This window comes from Natrix helvetica, assembly GCF_964273705.1.
Source record: "Natrix helvetica genome assembly, chromosome: 15".
In the NCBI taxonomy this organism is placed as follows: Eukaryota; Metazoa; Chordata; class Lepidosauria; order Squamata; family Natricidae; genus Natrix; species Natrix helvetica.
The window spans coordinates 10,945,974-10,957,002 of NC_138565.1; the positions used below are offsets into that span (position 1 = coordinate 10,945,974).

An 11,029-nucleotide genomic window follows, 5' to 3' on the forward strand; every position below is an offset into this window, starting at 1 on the left:
AAAATGCAAGTAGGAAAATAGGAACCATCTTGGTGGGAAGGGAACAGCGTTCTGTGCGCCTTCTGTGTTGAGTCATGCCGGCCACATGACCACAGAGACGTCTTCGGACAGCGCTGGCTCTTCTGCTTTGAAACGGAGATGAGCACCGCCCACTTGAGTCAGGAACGACGAGCACATATGTGCGAGGGGAACCTTTACCTTTAAAGAGGAACAGATGAAAGCCCAGATGCCCACTCTGCCTATCCAATCGAGGAGGAGAGGTGGCCTTGGAAGGTAGCAATAGGCATTTAGACATATACCGCTTCACAGGGCTTTACAGCCTCTCTAAGGCCCTGCTAAGGTCCATCAATGGAAGACGGGCTACATCCAGAGGAGGGTGTCACATAATGTAACAACCGGTTCGCCCAGCACCGAAAATGTGAGTGTGTACTCCTTCAGTGCATGCATGCTGCTTTAAAAACATGGCAATATAGGACAGGATAGCGCCAGGGCGGGTGGACCCATCCGCTGGCTGGAACTACTGGTTCGCCCAGGTCACCACTGGCTGCATCTATTTCCCCATCATTCTGAATTAACAGCTGCTTCACGGTTTCCTATAACCACGTCAACCAGTCCTGAGTCTGCCATCATCCCCCTCTTGCACCTGGTTGTGGGAGACGTAGAAGGCTAGTGACACATCAGCCTGCTAGTCCTCAATCTACTTGCTCTGACATCCCCTAAATTCCACTGAAGATGTTTCCTACCCTGGTAACGAAATGTTCGGACACGGACCCACAAGCTCAAAGAGAACAAGCCTCCACCCTCACCGGCTTGCTCTCTAAAGAAACAGAGAGAGAGAGATTTACAGACGGGAGTTCCCAGGAATTCATGTCCACGGCTGGTGGGGCTTGGACAGCATTCTGGATCTCCAAAAGGTCAACTGGGGCAGTCAAGTCGTCAAGATCTCGATGTCTGCTCAGGTTACCCCCAAATCCAACGGCTGCCAGCTTCCTTAAATGCAGGGGAGAGGACCTTCCTGTGGCCATCCCTCCCTCCCTCGCTCGCGTTGCCCATTCTGAGATTTAACTACCATACCTGGGGGGCCACTTCCGAAAGCTGCTCCCCCCCCCTTGGACCTGCTGTTGAGCTAGAGTGCTCCGGGGTATCATTGATACATTTTTCAATAAACCTCCAATAATATTACACCTTTATAACATATTCTGAAAAAAAATCAATTAATAAAATATCTAAGCATTCCCCCCCCTTTCTCCCCCCCAACTCACTATTTAGAGCTTGTATCTAATTGCTTTTACCAATACCAACAGACGTATAAATCATTAAACATTATCCATTAACATTTCCTTGTTATTATTGTAGTTAGCTAAAAATTATTTACTATTTATATCACATTTCCTCTCACCAGACCCAAAAAAGATTACACCTTTATAACAAAACCTAAACAAAAATTTGTTAATAAAAATTATAAGTCTTTTTCCCTGGTCCCAATTTGCAATTTATATCCAAGTTGCTTTTACTAGTTAAGATTATCATTTCATTATTATTATCGTAGTTAATTACTTGTTAACGAATAAAATACAAAATACTAAAATTCCTATTTATTAATCGCCAAAAATTAACTATTTTTTTTATCATCAACTTTCATTATCAACCTGTATCTTTCCAGTAACAAAACAGTCTTCTCTCTTTTGCCAGTTGTTGTGTCAATTCTCTTTTTAACACTTTTATAAAGTTTTTGTAAACTTCTCTCCGCACTTTGTTGCTTAAAAGATCTCTCAGATAATCTCGTTGCCCTTGAACCTAGTATTGAAATTAGCTTATCTTTGGTTATCAGACATGTTTCTGAAAAGGTTTCTTTTCTTAACTCCATCATCACCAGCCTTTTTTCCCCTCCTGTATCTTGAGAACAGGGATAGAGCTCCAGATTGTCAAATTAACTTTTCCATATTCCCTTCTTTCCACTTTCACCCATGTTTGCTCCATTAATAAGTTCATCTGTTGTCTTATCTTTATCTTCTATATCTTCATTCTCTTCTTTAATTTTTGGGGCTCCAACTCCATCTTTTGCTGTGAGAAACAATAGTCTATCCCACTTCTTCTCAAATCTCCCAAATCCTTCCAATATATTTTGAATTCCAGCCAAGATATTTTGAAAAGGTTTCCTCATCTGCATATTGATCCATGTTTCCAGGAAAAAAGAGAGGGAAAAAAAGAAGAAAGAAGTCTAAAATCCATTGCCACTCTAGCCTTCCAAGCCTCTTTTGTGTATATAAATATATTTATTTTAAATTGGCGTAAGCACAAGTTCTTTTATACTCTTCAAAAACGAAGGGTTCTGTCTTTTTCTTTTCTTTTACTTCCCTTGCCAAAATATTTCACAAAGGCACCTGCAAGAACAATTCGTGCCCTTGGCTCTTTATCAGTTTCTGTAAGCAAGTTGCAAACCCTTCAGTTACAAAGTCAGTGAGATTAAAGAAGATACATTGTTTAAAAAAAACCAGACTCTGACTTCCGAGTGGCAGATTCGACTTTCTCATATTTGTCTCAAGCTTATGGAAAACAAAGGTCTTTAAATGTCTTTAATGGAATTTAATAACAAGTAGTAGGAAGAATTGTTAAAATAAAAAAAAGGTTTTAGTTCAAACCGAAAATAAAAATAAGGTAGCAAGAATAGGAGAAAAAAAAATCAATCCATTCACTTAAGTCTTAATATGGTTTTAGGGCTTGAAAGCTACGCAGAAGAAAGGAAGGCCAACCCATCAAAAGGATGGAGAGCTGAAGAAGGATTATTACAATATCCCTGGAAATACTACCACCTTATTGGAGCTCATAGGCTGCTTGTAGTAGATTCTTGGCAGAGCTGAGATGGAGGTGGAACATCCATCCAGTGGCTGAGGCATGGAAGCCAGCTGGGTGATTTTAGGCCAATCACCAGGAGATGGCAGAGTTCTAGTCTCTCCTTAGACATGAAAGCTGGCTGGGCAGCCACTCCCTCTCAACCCGACTCACCTCACAGGGTTGTTGTAGGGAAAATAAGCTGAACAAGGAGCACTAGATGTATTATGTTCCAGCAGGGGGCTGGACTAGAAGACCTCAAAGGTCCCTTTCTCTTACTTTCCTGTCTCCTTCCCCCACCCTACCCTATTCCAACAAAAACATTATAAAAATATTTATTTCCCATTTCTTGCCAGCCCTAGCAAAGAGGTTGGCCTTTCCTAATGGCCTCCTCTCCAAGCCCTCCTTGGCCCAGCTTCCCTGCAGCCCACAAAGCTTCCCGGTTTGGGTGTGGGGGGCAAGGGAAATCCCAATGCGGCAGCCGCGATGTTCCGGACGGAGCGATTCCTGGGTTTGTATTTGCGAGCTCCGAAGCGAGCGCTCCTCCGGGGCGGAGGCAGGCAGGCAAGCAGGCGGGGCATGCGCTGGGGCGGCTCGGCCACCGGGCGTGGCCAAAGCGGTCCCCGAGAAGCTTGTTTGCTCGGCCAGCAGGGCGGAGGCGGAGGGGCGGACCCCCGTTTCCCGGCGGCTTTCGTGCTCTCCCCCCGATCCGGCGAGGAAGAGGAGCCGATGGGACCCGCCGTTGCCGCCTTCGCCGCCAGTTAGTTCAGAGGAGACGCGAGCGAGGCCACAAAGACCTCTTTGTGCACCGGCGGCCGCGGCCCCCTCATTTGCACCCAGATTTATTTATTTATTTATTTATTTCTTAGATTTTTAGACCGCCCCTCTCCCAGAAAGGGACTCTGGGCGGAGCCTTCGCGCGCCCCTTTATGGAGCCTTCGCGCCCCCCCTGGGGGGCGCGCCCCACTATTTGAGAACCGCTGACTTAAGAGGAGAAACAGGAAACGGTCACTTCAATTCACAAAAACATCATTACAAAGAAAAAAAACTGTCCAAGGCAGTCTAATAAAAATAAATCTCACCGCTTTATTCTTTTACTTAAGGGACTAATTTATCTTTAAAAAAAAGTTTCTTTGGGCAATCTTTCTCAAAGAAAAACCTCACCAGATGGACTCACTTTTGCTTCCTTCTTTCTGGAGCCGTCTCCGACTTTGTCAGCCTGGGGCTGTCTGTTTGCCGCCAGCTTGGAGCACTTCCCTTGGGTCAGTCAGGGACTTTGTGATGTCCCTGAGACCAGCAAGGCTTTGTCTCCCTGTTCATCGTCTCTACGGGATGGTTTAGGTCCGAATGGACCGTCCAGTGGGAAAAGTATCAACGGCGGCCTCGGACTATCGAGACCGCACGTTGTTTCGTCGTGACGTTGGCGGCTCCTTCTCCCACACATCACTGTCCTGTTACCGTGCTCGTACAACCTATTCTGAAATTCAGCCCCGGGTACTTTGGCATTCCCTTTCCCTGCATCCAGGATCCCCCTGGGCATGGAGGCAGAATGGGGGCTGAGGCTGGGGGGCCAGGACCCTCTTGAGAAGGAAGGAGCCTCTCCGTGGTGGGCGTGGAAGAAGGAGAGAGGAGGGAGCAGCTGCCCCATCGGATGTTAGGAACATTGTTTTCCAGGAGGGGCAAATCATAAAGGAAGGGGGGCTTCTCTTTTTTGCTGGATGGGGTCTGTCTGTCTGTCTGTCATTTGTATTCCTTCGTGGAGGGGAGGGTCCTGCAGGCCTCTTCCCTCCCATGACCTCCCGTGGAAGGAGAATCTGCCTCCAGCCCTTCCTCATTTCCTTCTGGCTGCTGAGACTGGGCCCCTGCAAGGCCCCTGGAGGGCCCACCCATCCCTTACCCTGTGGCTTGGTGAACCTCACCTTGCCCTGCTCAATGCAATCCTTGGCCCCAGAGCTGCCCCCCCCCCACACTTTGTGATCCCCCGCTTACGAGCCTGCCTGCCTTCCTCGTGGCCCTGGCCTGGTCACAGAGGGCAGGTGCCCCGCCCTGGACATCTGGACCACTGTCCAGAATCGCCTTCCGTCCAAGGCCTGCAATGGCCAATGAGCCTTTTGTCCCTGCTGGTTCTTACCTCCCCCCACTCTGAGCCCCTCCGCTTTCTCCCCACAGCCGCAAGTGGGAAGAAGCAGGCGGCCAAGTCCAAGGAGGAGATAGCTCAGGAGAAGAAGAAGGAGCTGGAGAAGCGCCTGCAGGACGTCAGTGGGCAGCTGAGCAACAACAAGAAGCCGGCCAGGAAAGGTGAGCAGAGGCCGCCTCTCTCCCCACCTCTGCCCCAGCACCAGAGGGGGAGGCTGCGGCTCCCAGGCCCCTTCCCAGGAGGGCCCGTGTTGGGCGCTCTGCAGCAGGGCTTCCCAGCCGGCTCCCTCCGGAGGCAGAAGGGCCCCAGGGGAGGTTTTATTCATTCTTTTAGGCTTCCATTCCACCCATCCCTGGGGTGGGGGGAGGACCCAGCAGTGCCCACCAAGCCCAAAGTCCCTTGGCTTGACCTACCTGGGGTCTCCAAAGAGGGCAAAGCAGCCCTTCCGTGTCTTGGCTGACTGGCTGTGCTCAAAAGAGCCACATGGCCCTGGTGTTGACAGCCGGAGCGCCAGGATGCTTCCCTTGGCATGGGGGCAGAGAGGTCAAAGAGGGCCACTAGCAGGCCAGTGTTGGGGGCAGCAGAGCCCCCAGCCCTTCCATCTGCCCTTCACAGTGGGGGTGGGGAGTCAGGGGGTCCCACCTGAGGGGTCCCCAGGGAGAGGCTCAGGGCCAGTAGATGTGTGTGTGTGGGGGGGGGGGGGGAGATGCAGACACTCAAATGTGTGTGTGTGTGGGGGGGGGAGATGCAGACATTTCAGACACACTGAATGGACATTTTGGGCCAAAACCCGCCCCCCCCTCCAGTCTCCAGTGGGAAATATTTGGCTGCCTTCCTTCCTGTGGCTGCTCCCCCATGGTCCACCTCCAGATTCCCTCTCAGCCTCGCCCCCCCTCCCCCCCATCTCCACCCTCTTCCCCGTCTCCCACATGGCAGCTGCACCCTGGCTGTTCCACTTGGGCTCTCCGTGGACCTACGAGCCACACTGTGGAAACACCCCCCCCCCCCCCCCAATCCCAGCATATTGTTTTCGCCATGGGGCAGGGCTGGTTTTACCTGCCATTTAGGCCCAACTGATTCTCCTGCCGGAGGAGGAGTTTCAAAAACATGCTAAATCATCAAGTTGCCTCAAATTTGGGCTCATGACTTGCAACTGCAAATCTTGAGTTTCCCAGGCCTGGGATCTCTTGGTGGTCCCCCATCTGGAAACTGAGCCAGCCTTTTCGAGTATCAAAAGAGCCACGGTGATGGCGCAGTGGTCAGAGTGCAGTACTGCAGGCTCCTCCTGCTGACTGCCGGCTGCTTGCGATTTGGCAATTCGAATTTCACCAGGCTCAAGGTTGATTCGTCCTTCCAAGGGGGGTAAAAATAGGACCCAGCTGGAAAGGACTGGAAAGCGGCATATAAGTCTAAGGGCTATTGCTATCAACCAGGACCCCCTCCTCCTCCCCCCACCCAAGGCCAGACCCCCGGGCTGCTTTCTGCAGGGCTTTCTGTGAGCTGACGCAGGGGGCTGCTGCCTAAAGGAAGACCGGGGGGGGGGAGGTAGGAAGGCTGGGGAGGGAACTGCCCTGCCAAAGCAGCTGAGCTCAGCTGACCACTCGCTTCTGCTCCTTTTCTTGCTAGAAAAATCGGGCTCCTCGGCGCCATCAGGTGGTCCGTCTCACCTGAGCAGCAGCAGCAGCTCCGAGTCAGGGAGCACCAGCTCCAGCGGCTCCAGCTCCGACAGCAGCGACTCCGAATGAGCAGGGGGTCTCAGGGCCTGTCCGGACTGGCATCTCTGCCCCCCCCCCCCCGGCTTTGTTTTCCTAACGGTTCCTCTCTTCCACCGTGACCAAGCCTTTTGCAGCCCTTTTGAAGGACTCCGTGTTCCAGAAGCGATCCCTCCCGCGAAGGGCTTCTTCCTGCTTTTATTAGGTCAAAGGCCTGACTAGACTCGGGGGCAAAAGAATTTGCCTCACTTAAAGTCTCTAAACCCCCCCCTTTTTTAACCCGAGATGCCGAAATGCTGAAGGAGGACTCAACAGAGACACTGTGGCCCCCTCCCGCTGTGGCCGAAGCCCGGAGAAGCGACTCTGCCCTTCCTGGGGGCTCCTTTGGCCAGGCCAGAGGGGTGATCCTCTCTGAAGGCGACGGGGGGGGGGGGGGGGACGACAGATGGGGGGGGGTTGCACCTCGGTGGATGGTACTGCAGTGGGAGGAGGCCAGAGCTCCCAAGGCCGGCCGGCCGGCGTGAATGTTCTAATCTTCTGCTGGTCTGCCGCCCCCCCTCCAGCCTGGCAGCAGCCTTCCCCCCCCTTTCAGATGAAGATCCTAATCTTTTTTTATAGATAAGAGGGAAAAAGCTCATGTACTGTGGATTGTTTTTTAAAGCGTACCTTTTTAGATATTTCTTTTACCTTTTTTTAATCAATATATAGATTCATGTTCCGGTTGCAAAAACCTCTTCAGAGGCGGCCACCTGTTGAGGGCAGTGGGTGCGGCCTGGGCCCAACCCCCCTCTGCCTGCACAGGATGGCATCGCCTGTCTCCTCTTGGGGGGGGGCAGGCCTGGCTCCTGGGCCTTTGGGCAGAGGGACCCCGTTAAGCCCCGTTGCTCGGGGCCTCCCAATAGCCAGTGGGACCTGGGCTTCCATTCTGATCCGGGCATCGGGCAGCTTCTCTGAGAGCAGAGGGCCTACCAGATCTATGGCGAGGCGACCCCAGGCAGCAAGCAGCCCCGAGGCGGTGCCCCCAGCCGAACGGCTTCCCCCTTGCCAGAAGTCGTGTGTCGTGCGAGTGCAGGTTTCCAAATAATCAAAACGTTTACCTCAAGGTATGGTGGGAGAATATGCTTTGGGGGAGGGGAGGGGTGGGCAAGCGATGGTTTTGTAAGGTTCATCCCTTTTTTAGAAGCTATTTTTGTTTCCTCCAGCCTGCCCTGGAGACCTGCACTCCGCCCACGACGCACCCGGAACCGAGTTACCCTTTTTCATGTACATAGAAATACTTTATTTATTAACTCCAGTGGTCACTTAAAAAAAATGTATCCTGCGTTTTGAAGAGCAGCAGCAGACAAAATGTAGGTTTGTGTTGTTTTTAAAACTAAGCTCTGAAAAAGAAAATTGGGAATCCTTTTAATTTAAATGTATTTTGACTTTTTAACCAACAGGTGCTATGGACCTTTGATAGTTTCCTGTTCTGGTGCTTATTCCTTGTACGTGGATTCAGTTTGGGGGAATGGGATTGTTTGGGATTCTTTTTGTATAGACTTTGGACTTACACAGGTATTGGTAACTTCCAGATAAAGCATGTTTTATTTGTATATTCCTAGTCTTCTCCCATGTCCGTCTTTTTCTCTGTATCTTGTTTTAAAGTAGAACAGTTTGGAAAAAAAAATAAAGCAACAAAGACCCATTTAAGAGCAGATGCCACTTCTGTACTTGACACCATAACAGCCCTGGGAGCAGGAGCCTCTGCTGAGTTAGGCTTCATGGATCGATGCAATTTAAAAGGAAACATACTCAACGTTGTCCGGTGCGCCTTTAAAACTCGCTCCTTCTGGGTCTTTGCTGGCATCACACAAGGAAGGGGAAAGGGCCAGACTGACCACTGTGTACCAAAGGTAAAATGCGCATGGAGAGCAGCTGCCAAGGTTGGCCAAAGAAGGCCGGCTGCCCAGGTTTCCAAGGGCTGCTTCCCAGAACTGGAGGGATTCAAACTTGATTCGCCCATCAGACGCAGGGAGCTGTACAGGGACGGCACATGGGCTGAACATGGAAATGGCGCTCAAAGGGACTCCTGGACAGCCCAGCCAATCACGTCACAACAGCTTGGCCTCCCGGTGCCACCTGCCTCAATTCATGGGACCAAGAGCTCCCCGTCAAGCGCCTCCTTTTCTCTGCGGTTTCTCCCAGCTGGTCAATACGAACACGGATCGAAGGCCCGCTGGCTTCTTTGCCAGAGTCCTGGGCTAGGCGAAAGTCTGCTTGAGATTTGGACCAGCAATCCAGGGCTCGGACAATGCGGCAAACTGGCCAAAGCCAAGAATGTGGAGATGTTGCTACTGAAACCCTTGGAGGAATCCTGGCAGGCCTTGGGGTGAACATCCCTCCCTCCCCAGCAAGCGGGTTTTGCCTACCCCCGCCCGATTGTCCACCCCCAACAGAGAAGCCGGCCCAGCCTTCAAGAAGCACAAGGGGGAGGAGGAGGGCTTCCATCGGAGCCTCCGGGAATCAACACCATGCTGGACCCCAGAAGAAAGCTGAGGAGGGGGCTCTGGAGTAGCTCCATCCCACCCAGTGGAGGAAGCCAGGGGAGCCCCATCCTCCGAGTCATGTAGAATCTGCTCCCCCCCCCCCAAGAAGCAACACCCCCCCCAGCTTGTCCTGGGTTCAAAAGAAACTTCAGGACAAGGCTTTGGGTGGAGGATTGGGCCCCGATTGGCCTCGTGGTCCAAGAGGAAACTTTCAGCCTTCCCCCAACTGGGAGGTCATAGGAAAGGGGGCTAAGTTTCTATCTCTGCTTCACCCAATCTGGGTGGACTACAGCTCCCATCAGTCTCAGCCAGCCCATGAGGGAGGTCGGGAAGGGCCTCTAGGGAATGGGGAGGGGTGGCTTCTTCCTGTGCCCCAGCCTCCTTTTCTCCCCCTTCCAATTTTCTGGAAAGGTCCAGGCAGGGGGGGGGGGGGGGCTGGGAGTCGCTTTAGGGGGCTCTTTGTAAAGTAGGGGAGGAACCTGAGCTCCTGCGCAATGGGCTCCCTCTTCTGCAGCCGGCCTCCCTTCAGCTCACCCACAGCCTTGGCCCATCGGGAGAGCAGAACCGAGGCAGGTCAGGAGGAGCTTCTGCTACCGCAAGCCGTCAGCCGGTGGAACAACCGGCCGCTTGAAGCCGAGGCCAGAGGCATGGAGAGTCGTCCAGATGACCTCCAGGTGCTTCCTTGGCTCCAGAGGCCGCGTTCCGGGCCGAGGGGCTTCCGGGGAGGCGCCGGGTCACATCAGGGCGCAGAAGCGGGACTGGCCGGTGTCGCGGGCGCCCTCCAACTTGCTCCGGTCGCGCACCAGGATGGCCTGGTTGCCGTACTGGGCGTACCAGGCGCTGCGGCTGCGGCTCAGGTAGGTGGCGGGCGGGCGGCTCTCCAGCTGCCGCTGCTGCTGCTGCCAGATGAGCAGCGAGGCGTCCCGGTAGCGCAGGCGGCCGTAACCCTCGGACAGCGCCTTCTCGGCCAGCGGCGGCCGCGCCGACATCGCCCTCCGCCCGCGCGGCTCGCCGGCTCCCCTGGGCGGCGGGCAGGAGCCCCGGGACGGCCGCCTGGAAGGAAAGAAGGAAGGGGAAAGGGGGCAGCGGGTGGCGGCGGAGCAGACCCGCAGCCTTGCGGCCCAGCCAGCCTCGGGCTCCCGGAGCAGCCAAACCGCGGCCAGCTGCAGCTCTCCTCCCCCGGAGCCGCCCGCGCCCCCCCTGCCCGCCCTACCTGGGCTCCGGCAAGCAGCGGCCGGCGGGCGATCGCCGCGGCTCCCGGAGAGGCTGCCCACCGGCCTCCTCCGGCGTCGGCGCGTCTCCTCGCTACGCGGGGCGGAGAAGGCCGGGAAGGGCGGCGCTCCGGCCGTTGCCGCCCCCGCTTTGCCGCCGGGCAGCGCGCGGGAGAGGAGGCGGCCCTGCCCAGGGCTCCGCGGGCGGCGAGGGAAGGCGGCGCTGCAGTCCAGAAAGCCCGAAGCTTCCTCCAAATGGGGCAATCCTATCAATGGGACACCAGGAACTCTGCCCCCGAGGAGGACCCGAGGGAGGAGGAGGAGGAGGTATTCCTATTACTTCAATGGGAACCAAAAAGCGAAACAGAGTTCTTTCATTGGGAGCATCAGAGAAGACGGAACTTTTCAGTGCAGGATCAGATATCCTGCCAGAAAAGTCTACACCAAATGCGTATTAAGTTCTGGGGGCTTTCCTTTATAATTGCTTGAACTCAGTTTCCTCGCCTTAAAACAATAATGTTTTGGTCAAGATACAGAATCTAGATAGGGAAAAATGCAGGTAACAGCTACATAAAACACTGTGATATATTTGAAAATGAACACAGCTCCTTT

The 11,029-nt window shown here is 53.5% G+C and overlaps 2 protein-coding genes across 5 annotated transcripts in view; one reads left to right on the top strand and one right to left on the bottom strand.

Moving 5' to 3' along the window:
* The window catches only part of BRD3 (bromodomain containing 3), a 48,318-nt gene extending 40,040 nt beyond the window's left edge, over positions 1-8,278 (top strand). For all 3 annotated transcript variants that reach the window (XM_081967487.1, XM_081967486.1, XM_081967488.1), the window contains 2 exons: positions 5,002-5,130; positions 6,596-8,278. In XM_081967487.1, coding sequence (XP_081823613.1) covers positions 5,002-5,130; positions 6,596-6,714 — 248 coding nt within the window. In that variant the 3' untranslated portion in view covers positions 6,715-8,278. The remainder of the gene's footprint in view (positions 1-5,001; positions 5,131-6,595) is intronic.
* On the bottom strand, positions 8,239-10,518 carry BRD3OS (BRD3 opposite strand). Of its 2 annotated transcripts, XM_081967511.1 has the most exons (2): positions 10,420-10,518; positions 8,239-10,259 (listed from the first exon to the last, which is right to left on the bottom strand). In XM_081967511.1, the coding sequence occupies exon 2, from the start codon at positions 10,193-10,195 to the stop codon at positions 9,941-9,943; it is 255 nt and encodes an 84-aa protein (XP_081823637.1). In that variant the 5' UTR covers positions 10,196-10,259; positions 10,420-10,518; the 3' UTR covers positions 8,239-9,940. The 2 variants fall into 2 exon arrangements, with proteins under 2 accessions (XP_081823637.1, XP_081823636.1); XM_081967510.1 differs by having other exon boundaries at positions 8,239-10,500.
* Positions 10,519-11,029: the final 511 nt, after the last annotated feature.

Excerpts from the sequence above, each read along its gene's own strand:
- BRD3OS (XM_081967511.1), bottom strand. The coding sequence starts at position 10,195 with ATGTCGGCGCGGCCGCCGCTGGCCGAGAAGGCGCTGTCCGAGGGTTAC.